This window comes from Lolium rigidum, chromosome 7 (genome assembly GCF_022539505.1).
Source record: "Lolium rigidum isolate FL_2022 chromosome 7, APGP_CSIRO_Lrig_0.1, whole genome shotgun sequence".
Lineage (NCBI taxonomy): Eukaryota > Viridiplantae > Streptophyta > Magnoliopsida > Poales > Poaceae > Lolium > Lolium rigidum.
This window is the reverse complement of record NC_061514.1, coordinates 224,642,894-224,655,091: the sequence shown is the minus strand read 5'-3', so window position 1 is coordinate 224,655,091 and position 12,198 is coordinate 224,642,894. Positions and strand designations below refer to the sequence as shown.

The 12,198-nt window shown below is 47.1% G+C and overlaps 1 protein-coding gene across 1 annotated transcript; it reads right to left on the bottom strand.

Annotated features, from left to right (window-relative positions):
- Nucleotides 1-573: 573 nt before the first annotated feature.
- Nucleotides 574-10,722, bottom strand: LOC124679035 (glycolipid transfer protein 1-like). Its single transcript, XM_047214862.1, has 6 exons — nt 10,605-10,722; nt 10,468-10,523; nt 10,202-10,332; nt 9,948-10,083; nt 706-837; nt 574-609 (listed from the first exon to the last, which is right to left on the bottom strand). Exons 1-6 carry the CDS (start codon nt 10,720-10,722, stop codon nt 574-576), a joined length of 609 nt encoding a protein of 202 aa, XP_047070818.1.
- Nucleotides 10,723-12,198: the final 1,476 nt, after the last annotated feature.

Below are 12,198 nucleotides of genomic sequence, written 5' to 3'. Positions count from 1 at the left end.
ATCACTGAACTTTTTAAAAAATATGAATCTAACAATATAGCTATTGTAGTACATATAATTCATATTTAGTTGATCAAATTAACTGTCAACGTTTATCTTGAGCGGTGTGTGCGCCTGTTAAACGGTAACGGAGGGAGTACCTAGGTCACAGCACAAAACGGTTCTACCCATCTACGCTAGTATGGAGGGAGTAGCAACGTGAGACTAGCCCAAATAATTTCAAACTAACCTTATTCATTCTTCCAACTGAATCGTCGACCTTGGTCCCAAATTTTCTCAAGAGTGTTGCCTATTTGGTGATTGTGCGAACGGCCAAGTTCAACACTAGTGGAAAACTGGAAAACTGGAAAAAGGAAAAGAAAGTTATCTCCTTCTACATGCATATGTTCCTTAGGTAATGCCTTCTTCAATATCCAGTACTTCAATTTGCTTGGTTCTCTCACAAAGGTAAACGACCGTTTGTGATACAAATGCAACAATACAAAAATAACAAATTTTACAAGTGCTGGCAATCCCCAGTTTGTGAGTGTAAGCTGAGTTGTAGCAGCAATAGATAATAGCGTGCGAAGTATATCAAGATGCTTTAAGATCATCCATGCCGACGCTAGCCTGCAAGTACATAGTTATACTAGTATAAAATTTTCGGCTGGAGAATATGGAATATGTCCGGCACCAAAAGCACGAGTAATTTGGAGTAAAACTTACCAGAAACTTGTGGTTTTCTGCCAGTAAAGGGGAGAACGCTGCACAGAACCTCTCAATATCTGCATTTATATCACCTGTGCCACAAATGATATCCATGAACTTCTTCCTGTCTGGAGCAAGCTTTATGGCAACCTGAAACCCTCAGGCATAAGGACATGTAATATACACACTAAGAGCAAGAACAATAGTAAAGTTGAATGATGGCTCTAGTATATTGAGATGTCATCTATGGTTAACCTTATAGCCAATATGTACAATAGTGATTTTAAAAAAAGAACTACTTTAGTGGTACATGGTCGACAATCTACTCTCACAAAGTGCCTAGAAGCACGTGTTAGATCTAGCTCTTGCATTACAACCCACTTACATTCTCTCTTCTCTTCTCTCTCCTCTAACTCAGCTAAAATATAATATTTAATATCTTAGAACCAGATGACTAAGATCTGTTGTACATGCTCTAAGAGCATATTTAATAGTATAGCCAACAGCCGGCTATAAGACATTGTGATGTCATCTGTAGCCAATCTTATAGCTAACAGGTACAATAGCTAGGTAGAAAGATATATTATTTTAGTAATATATGACCCATTTTTCACTCTCACAGTGTCTAGTAGCACGAGCGGACTCTTGAATAAGAGCCCATTTACCTTCTCTCTCATACTCTCTCATCCAACTAGATATAAATATAATATTTAAATCTTTAAAGCCTGCTGACTAAGTTTTATTGTACTTGCTCTAAGGCGCTTACGAGTTTATTTCCACGGCTCTTACTACAACACACATCAGATCATAAAATCCAATGATTCAGATTCTAGGGATCGATCAAAAAGTATTGTCTAGCTAATAAAATCATTGTAACTAGAGCATCCCGAGAGTGTGGAACAAATGTATTTTTTTTGGAACGTGACCAGAACATTTGATAGATGGAAATTCAATTACTGACATGAGATGACTATTTTGTCCTTCCTAATGATTATTTTAAACACTCTTTATTTTAATTTGTAACCCTGTATAGTTTTTCTTGAAAGTTTCACTTCTATAAGTAAGTCCTCTACAAATCAGTACTGGACCTACGTTTTTTTTCGATAAAGGATGCTTTCATTACTTTTATAAGCAATTACATCCAGCCTCTGCATAACCAGGATGCACACAGCCGTTTATGTTGTCTCAGGTTCGAAAGTGATAAAAACGAAAAAAACTAGGCGAGATACACATCAAAGATGAAACATAAAACGCCTAAGAGATAGGTGGGGCATCTATCCGTAGACTATGCTGCCACCCATGTTGGGAAAAAGTATCCCTCGCCGTAGCCTCCAACCGTGTACAGACCTCCGTAAACAGGTCTCGGTTCTCCACTCGCTGAAGAGGTAACCACGAACGGAGAATACCTGTACATCTGTAGATGACCTGCAACAAAGAGCAATTTTTATCATTAAAAATCTTGTCATTTCTACATAGCCAAAGCGCCCAGATAACTGCTAGCGCCCCCACCCTAAGAAGCAACTTAAACCTTGAATCAACCCCATGGAGCCAATTACCAAAAATATTGGCAACACTAGTCGGAGGATACGGGGTAGACGCTACTTGGATGACTGACCATATAGATCTCGCAAATTGACACTGGAAGAACAAATGCTTGATTGTTTCGTCCTGTTGACAGAAAACACATCGAGTACTCCCATGCCAATTACGCTTAACAAGATTATCTTTGGTGAGGATTACCCCTCGACGAAGATACCATCCAAAAATTTTAATTTTTAATGGTATCTTCATCTTCCAAATCTTTTTATTATTATCAACTGGTAGGTCAGAAAGAAGGATCGCGTTGTAGAAAGATTTCACAGAGAAAGCACCGTTGGCATGAAGGTTCCATCTAAATTCGTCCGGTTCGTCCGATAAATGAATATCCCCAAGCCGTTGAATTAAGGTATTCCATGCCGCAAGTCTTTGTCCAAGTAAAACCCGTCTGAACGTCACATTCGGGGGTGAGGTAGCCATTACAGTAGCAATGGTATCACCTTGACGACGAACAATCCTATAAAGAGCAGGATACTGTTCACTTAGGGGTGCGTTGTCAAGCCAAGCATCTTCCCAGAAACGTATTTGTGCTCCATTTCTGATTGAAAAAGTGCCATGGCGAAAAAATTCATTTTTAGTCGCCATTAGCCCGGCCCAGAAGTGAGAATCCCCTGGTTTCCAAACCATTTGGGATAATGTCTTCGAACCGATATACTTTCGCCGAAGGATAGTCTGCCAAATCCCATCCTCAGTGAGGAGCTTAAACAGCCATTTTCCCAATAGGGCCGAATTCTTGACTTCCAAATCATGAACTCCAAGCCCACCTTGGTCTTTGGGACTACAAACTATACTCCACTTAACCGGTCGATATTTCTTTTTCTCACTCGTCCCCTTGCCAAAAGAATCTGGATCGATAATAATCGAGTTTATGCAGAATTCCTTTTGGTAAGATGAAAAATGATAACATATACGGTACCATGTTTGTGAGTACCGAATTAATGAGTATCAATCTTCCACCTAGGGACAAGCAACTTGCCTTTCCAGCTACTAAGGCGTTTTTGTAGTCTTTCTTCCACTAATTTCCATTCCGCGATTGTAAGTCTCCGATAATGAATCGGAATACCCAAATAACGAATCGGAAATTGGCCTTGCCCACAACCAAACAACTCTGCGTACAGAGTCGCATCATTTTGGGCATCACCGAAGCAGAACAATTCACTCTTATGGAAATTGATTTTCAATCCTGACAATTGCTCAAAGGCCGCCAAGATTAATTTCAAGTTCTGAGCTTTTTCAAGATCATGATCCATAAATAGAATTGTATCATCGGCATATTGAAGTATAGATAAGCCACCATCAACTAGATGTGGAATCACACCTTCAATCTGGCCATCAGCCTTAGCCCGCTCTATGAGTATAGCCAGAATATCCGCTACAATGTTAAACAACATCGGTGATAACGGATCCCCTTGACGCAACCCCTTTCGTGTTTGGAAATAGTGACCGGTGTCATCATTGACCCGGATTGCGACACTACCCCCATACACAAAATCATTTATCAGAGCGCGCCACTCTGGAGAAAAACCTTTCATCCTGAGTGTTTGCTGTAGAAACGACCACTTAACTTTATCATACGCCTTTTCAAAATCTAGTTTCAAAATAACCCCATTTAATTTCTTAGAATGCATTTCATGTACCGTCTCATGCAAGACCGCCACTCCATCAAGGATGTTTCTTCCTTGCATAAAGGCCGTCTGTGATGGCTGGACAACATGATCCGCTACCGTATTAAGTCTAATGGTGGCCACTTTCGTGAAAATCTTGAAACTTACATTTAATAGGCAGATAGGTCTATATTGTTGAATCCTTTCTCCTCATTAACTTTCGGTAACAAGATTACTTCACCAAAATTTAGACGAAATAATTCTAGTTGTCCAGAGTGTAGGTCATCGAACAAATCTAGAAGGTCCGATTTAATCGTGTCCCGAGAAAGTTTGATAAAACTCAGCTGGGAAACCATCAGGACCCGGTGCTTTATTGCATTCCATTTGGAAAACTGCCTTCTGAACCTCTTCCTCAGTATAAGGTGCGGTTAGTAGACCATTTTCCTCAACGGAAACTTGGGGTATATCGGCTGTTAAATCCTCATTAAGAGAGAAAGTACTTTCCTCCGGAGGACCAAACAAGCCTTTATAATAATTAGTAATGTACGATTTGAGCTGCTCATGGCCTTCAATCACCCCTTCATCTTGAGTAAGAGAATGGATACGTTTTTTCCGATGTCTTCCATTGGCTAAAGCATGGAAATATCGCGTATTTGAATCTCCCTCTAAAATGAACTGGGCTTTGGATCGCTGGTACCATTTGAGTTCCTCCTCACGAAGAAGACTCGCCATCTGCGCATTTGATTGATTTTTGAGTTCAATCTCCTGCGTCGACAACGGTCTAAACTCCGCAAAGGCCTCAAGCTCATCAATGACCTTTGATAAGCGAGCCTTCTCTTTTTTAAGAATACCAGCCGTATGTGCAGCCCAACCACCGAGATGTTTGCGTAATGATCGCATCTTATTGTTCCATCTCAGAATTGGAGAGCTGCCAGCGACCGGTCTCTCCCAAACCTTCTTAACCATATCATGAAAACCATCCCTATGTAACCAGCCAAGTTCAAATTTGAACGGCCGCTTACACACAGGGCGGGGTTCCCCAGTGGTTAGAAGGATGGGGGCATGGTCGGACAGATTTACAATACGTTCTAGTGCACGGACAGACACCATAGGGTATTTATTTTCCCATTCGGTGTCCATCAACACGCGATCTAGTTTCTCGTAGGTGGGTTCAGGCAAGCTGTTGGCCCAAGTAAACCGTCGACCAGACATGAACACCTCCCTTAAATCAAGGCTCGTCAATGACAGCATTGAATAGAAAAGGCCAATGTCCATCAAAGCGGCCTTTGCTTTTCTCATGAGGGAATCTCAACAAATTAAAATCGCCTCCGATTAAAATCGGGTAGGGATTATCTTTTGTAAGATTAACCAACTCACGCAAAAAGTCAGCCTTAAAAGCATCCTGAGCGGCACCATACACAGCGACCAAAGTCCACTTGAACCCGTCTGCTTTATTCTGAATGTCGAGTTTAATGTGGTACTCTCCATCAGAACTAGCTAAGACAGTCATGGTATCAATACGGACGCCAAGTAAAATGCCACCGGATCTACCACGGGGTGGGCGAGAAAACCACTGAAAGTTAATTCCGCCTGACAATCGGTCAAGAAAACTTTGTGTGAAATTCCGCCTACCCGTCTCCGATATAGCAATGAAATCTAAATCATAATCTCTACAACCATCGGCAATGTGAGAATGCTTAGCCAAGTCACCAAGACCTCTGCTATTCCGAAACATGCCGTTCATCGAGAAACTATTCTGGATTTAGACTTTTTGCCATATCTACGAGATTTCTTTCCAGCCGATGATCTAGAACCACGTTTTAAGGCGGAGAGGTCATAAACTGAACTAAGCTCTGAGTGGTCTAAATCAACTTCTGTCACACCCCCAACTAAAGCCGAGAGAAGATGACCATCTAGGATGCCATCATCCTCATCATCGTCAACAGTGGAAGTAGCCAGCTCAGTGGATCCATTTGGAGCAACCGTTAAACGGTCAAGCTCCGTCTGTCTCAACACATGAGCTGAAGCTAAAATCTCATCCGAACCTCTACCCAAAGAAATACCTACACTACTCAAATTCGAAGAAATTCTAGTATCGAGAAAAGAAGTGAAGGACTTGGATGAAAAACTGGTACCTGCCGTGTCGAGGTTCTTTTCCGCCTTACGCCGCATAGCCCTCTGCATCACGTCTTCATCCGTAGCCTCCACGCCACCCTCCGTCGTAGCAAACCTCCCACTCCTCCTCACCGTCGGCTGCGCCACTGGTGGAGGAATAGTGGGGGGAGGATGCAAAACGGGGGCCGCTGGCGGAGGCGGAGACGAGCGTGGTGAAGAAGACCGTCCTGACGCTGGTGAAGAAGAACTCGATGCAGGAGTAGATGGCGATGAAGCCCCCTGCACCGAACCCGACCGCGACGCCGAAACCCCCGTAGGCGGCGAGGGCGCCGGGGATCTGCTGCGTCGCCCCCTAGGTGACTGGCCGGGGCGCCTCCCCAACCGGCCCTGCCCCTCCTCCTGAGGCGCACGGGGCGAGGACGGCGCCACCCCAGGCCCTCCGCCCGACGACGGGGCGCTCTGGTCCGAGGCCGGCTGCTGCCCAGGCGTGGCCGGGACTGCATGCAGTCCCTCACTGCCCCTGGCCGACTGCTGCAGTGACGCCGAGGCAGGGGACGGTGGCTGCTGCCCCACCGTGCCAGCGTCCTGGTGCTGCGCCAGCTGCTGAACCCCCGCCGGACCAGGGGTGTGCTGCTGCGTCGCCGCAACAGCGGCAGGGAGCTGCGGCGACGCCGAGCTCAAGGCCGGCTGCTGCTGCTGCACCACCACCGCGGCGTGTCGCTGCACCCCCAAATCCGACGAGCCAACCGTCGAAGAAAAAGCCCGTAGTAGCCCCCTCTCCGTCTGTGGCGAGGTAGAAGACGGAGTGGGAGCAGCTAGAGGACCACCGAGAGAAGCAGGAGACGAAGACACCGGACGAGTCCTCCCCTGCATGAAAGTCCGAACACGCGACGGAGGCGGAGTTGCCACCAAGTGTGGCGACACCGACAAAGCTCTAGCCACAATCGCCTTGCCCCTGTCAGTCGTCGGCGAGTGGTTAAACGGAGTCATGGCGACCTGAGTAACCGGCACCGAAGCTGAGCCAGAAGTAGGCAAAGATGCATGACCATCAACGTCCATAAGTGAGGCCCCTGGTGCCCCCTCTGCCGCGGCATCATCAAAACCATCATCGTCACCATGAGCCGCATCATCCTCATCTTCACCCTTCCAAAAGAAAGGACGAAACCTAGGGTCCGGCGTGTACTCAGAAGGCTCACGGCGAAATCTGAACCTGTATCCATTAAGCTGCAAGCGAGCCAGCACCTCTAAGCATGGTGGTCCGTGCTTGGCCTTATCTTTCTCCAGAACAGAAGTATCTCTCATGGCCACCTGAATACGAACAATCCCTTGACTCCTCAAGGTGTACAAATCCACATCAACAGTAGTACCAATAAACGTACCAACAGCCCAAAGACCGAGGAAGTGGCGTAGAGCATTCGGAACACCCTCGACATGCACCCAAACAGGCTCCATCACAAACTCTGGCACAACATCCTGCTGAGTCCAAGAAGAAACCATGGCCTGTGCATTAATCTTCGGCACGCTCATCTGCATGCCGTCAATCCTCGACAAGTCCTCAGCGGTGGGGACCCCAATCAGAAAAGCGTTATCACCATGAGGCTGCGCCTCCCACTTCCAAGTGGGATTCCCCGGACACATGCGCGCCATGAGATTCTGAATATCTGCCGCTGCAACAGTCCCCTCCCCTGACACCTGAACCAAAGCTGTAGGTGCTCCGCTGGATAACAACTGTGGCTTATAAACTGAGTCAGGAACCTGGAGATCTAGCGTGGCGTCATTACCGCAACCCACAAAAAAACTCATAGGTCTCGGGGTCTTCAGCACAGGGCAACGAATAGTCGGATGAGCCCCAGAGTCACAAACCAAGCAGTAATGAGGAACCTTACAGTCCTTAGTAGCATGAGTGTTGACCGCGCACTTCCAACAGCGACCCGCTTTCTTCGGCTTCACCACAGGTGCAGTCACCGCAGGCGCAGCACCCACCGGTGAAACAACCGGCATCAGCGGTGCAGTAACCGTCTGCAACACTGCCGTAGGTCCAACAGCCGGGTGAGGCTCCTGCATGTGTCCCTGCATAGGAGCTGGCGGCACAACAGTACCACCTCCCGCTGTCCCCGCCGCTGCGACGGGTTTCTTCTTCCTCCTCTTCTTCTGCTGCCCAGGCTGCGCCGGCGGAACAACCTGCTGCGGTACCTGTGACACCACCGGCTGCTGCAAAGGATTAGTAGCGGGGAAATAATGACCTTGAAACTGAGCATACTGCGGCTGCGGCGGGTACTGGGGGTATGGCTGCTGCTGAGAATGATACGGCGGCTGCTGAGGGGGTACGAACGGAGCGGCCGGCATGCGCGGCTGCGGCGGGCGAAAACCCGCCTGAGGCCGGGGCGGTGGAGCAGGGGCCGGCGGCATGAGTGCCCCCTGCGGCCAACCCTGGAACCCCGGAGGGCCTTGGTACCCTCCGGCTACCGACGCCGCTGCCGCCGCCTGCGGACGAGCCGGCGCCGAAGAAGTGGGCGCCGTCCCCGGGGGAACGGGCGCCGTCCCCGGAGGAACGGAGCGGGGCGGCCCGGCCATGGGACCCGAGGCGGCCGACGCCACGACGTCGGCGAACGATCGACGAAACGGAGGGCACCCAACGGCGGCGGCCGACGGCGAGAGGATTAGGCGATGCTCAGGTGGAAGGGGCGGCGGCGTTGATGGATACGAGACGGAGGCGACGTGGTTTCGGCGTGGTGACGATCGTATTATTGCATGATCGATCGTCGTCACGCCCGCCCGTCTAACCCCACACTGCAGGCCCACTAGCGCGCGGCCCAGCTTGGCCCAACACTGCCGCGGCCCAAGGCGCGAAGATCCCGCCGCCTCCGTTTGAACCGAAGGCGGAGAAGCCGCCTCGCTCGCTGGCCGGAGCTCGCCGCCGGACGTCCGCCTTGCTCCCTTGGCGGCTGCATCGAGGAAGTCACCGAAAACCGCCGGCGGCGTGAACCTCTTGGGCGGTAGAGGGCCTTTCCACCCTTTAAGGCGCACCGGCTGCCGCGGAAGCCGCCTCCCCGTCGGCGAGCTAGAGGACGCCCGACGAGGCATCGCAGCAGCACGCGGAGGAGACGACGAGCGCGCCCGCGGCACAGCCTTCGCCACCGTGGAAGCATTCCTCCCCCAGGACCTGGACGTCGCCGCCGGGAAACCGATCTTCGCCCAAAAATCCTCCAAGAGCGCATCACGATCAAGATCCTTGTTGATCGGCATCACCTCCGGATCATCTTCAAGGCCAGCCCACGCCACCTCCTCAGCCACCGAAACTCCATCCTCCACCTCCAGATCGTCGAGCGGATCGAAACGGCCGTGAGAGGGAGCAGGGAACACCGTCGGAGGGATAGAAGAGCCTGACCGCCGGCTGGCTAGGCGCGCCGGAGTCCGCCAGGGCTCGTCACCGAACGAACGGACGAATAGCCCCTTTTCCTCTCTCTCAGGCGGCGGGCGGCCAGGACTGGACCTACGTATAGACCAAACTTTCAAGAAGAACAATATAGGAGTACCCTATCAGTTTAGAGTTGTTCCCAACATGTGCATCAAAATATAGTAGTACCGCCTGCTAGACTGATAACATAATGTGTGGCTTTCGAAATAGCAATGCCTGAATAGTTCAGCTTATTTGCTTCGGTCAACAAGAGCACTTCCAAGCTAAAAGCATTGTACATACGTAGTACATCACGGCAGAAGATAATTAATTAGCATCTGTGATCTGACAATGACCTCGGGAGCTGTGCAACCATATAAGGTCATACACGCTTTATATGGCTTGCTCTAACATATCAAATATATAATGTTCTACATGCTGAAACACATAAAGAAATGTTCATATTGTCTCATCATTGAGAGTTTGTGTAAACCAGATAGTTAACTATAAATGCAACTTTCATTGAAAGTTTAAGCAAAGAATAATACCGAGAAGCTCGAACTCCCCAGCCAACCATGCCATTTCCTGAGAGTATTTCTATAAGCATCGCTGCAGACTTGTGGCATCTGCCAATCGGTGTGCTGTACCAAGTTATGGAACAGCGCAACCAAGAAGTCCATGGCTCTGAAAAGTGAAGGCAGAGAATATTAACACTACAAATTGTACTCCTGTAAATACTCCACCAGGTGATTTGTGTGCGCAAAATACAAAGTTACAAGTTTGCATGAATTAGTTTAGTCACCTTGTCAACCATAAAAGCCCATTGGTACAACTACTAGAGCTTTTGGCTGTCTTAGAGGCCACTTCCACTTGCACCATGTTGTGCAGCTGCTCGTACTTTGTAGGATCAGATGCATATTTGGCCTCCAGCCTCTGCAATAAGTTAACAGGTAGGCGGCGAAACCTTTAATCATAGGTAGCATGTTGCGTTAACTCCAATTTCTTGTAAATCATTATAGTGAGAAGAGCATAAAGAATCTTTCAAAGGGGGGAAAGGATTCCTCTTACTGAAATATTGCCACCAATGTCGCTCTTCACGATGGACATGGCAGATCCAAATTTATCTGTGTATAGCCATCCGTTGAAACGAAAATGTCATTACCTGAATAATTTCTCGCAGTCGCAAGGATGCAAAAATTCCTTACCTAGCACAGGGAGAATGTGCTTGCAGACTTCAAGAAACGGCTTGGTTAGAATGACGCCGCTGTCTGACTTGACGTGCTTCATCCCTTGGAGGGAGGGTGCGAACACGGTCCCCTCCATCTGCAATCCAAGCAAGAACAGGCGCTTAGCTGCGGCCATCGAGTCACCATAGCTGGCTGACCAGGCGCCAATACCAACCAAGGCACCCCTTACCGACAAAACTGGTCGCTTTCGGATGGAGCTTGCGGACGCGGACGCAGGAAGAACTTCCTATCGCTTTTGGTGGAAGGAGGACTTGCAAGCGGGCGGCGGCTGGCAATCAGTATTCAGAATTCATGTACGTACTAGATGCAAATTTATAAGTGGGGACACGATTGCACGACCAGGGGAACCCCGGCTGACAGCGAAATAGTTCGCAAAAAAAAGATAAACTATAAATTTTTCGAGATGAATTTCGACCAAATGGTTTAAGCAACATTATCTCAATCATACAGTACACATGTGATATTGTTAGATTCATATTTACAACACTTTCTAATGATATTAATTTTATACGAAATATTTGTTATACAGATGGATTAATTCATGGCCAAACATGAACCTTAAAATGTGTGAACTCCTTATTCGTTGGAACGGAGAGTAATGTAGAGGGTAGACAGATACTCCCTCCATTCTCTTTTAGTCTATATTTTACAGATTTTAAAACCACTTAGCAAGTCATTTAGTACTACTACTTTGATGTGTAAACAACTAATTTAAGCTACATTAAAATTAATGATATCTTTTTTGTGATTTTTTTGATGATATCTAATACAGAAATTGTGGGTTTTCTATATCGTTATTGATTACAAAGCTAAAATGTAGAATAATATAAAATAAAATTTAACTCTAAGACATATATAAAGGAGAACCGATGAAGTACATATTGACACCATCGCATTATCCACTCACATAACGACTTTTGCAGACAAAAGTAGAAGTCATCGGAAACGTTTTACAGACAACGGGAATGCCATCTTCCGTACTCCCTCTTTGCCACAATGTGAACCTAAGATTTTTCAAAAGTCTAAAGATGTAAATTTAACCAAATTTATTGAGAAAATTATCTGTGTCAACAATACAAAATGCCATATAAAAATATACATTATGATAAATCTAATGATGTTGATTTGATATTTTAGATGTTCATCTTTTTTACATACTTAACCAAACTTTACCATTTTTTGACTTTTCAAAAAACTTATATACACAACATTTTGGTAAAGAGGGAGTAAACAAATTAATCACCTGAAATTTAATCCTGCATGTGATCTGGGTACAACCGTGGTTCTAGCAAAACCCAACCAGCAGTTGTACAACCACGGTCTTTGTAAACACTGGCTAAGTAAGGGCTGTAGCAACTGTTTGTCCCTCTGCTGCAATTACCTCTTCTCCTCAATCATCATCATCATCATCATCATCATCATCATCATCGTCATTATCATCATCATCGATACGGAGAGAGAAAAGGTCATGGACAAAAAATTTGTGATGAATGCTTGATAGGAGCACAACTCGGATGGCCGTCCGTGTTCCCGATTCTTAAAGCGTAGTGTG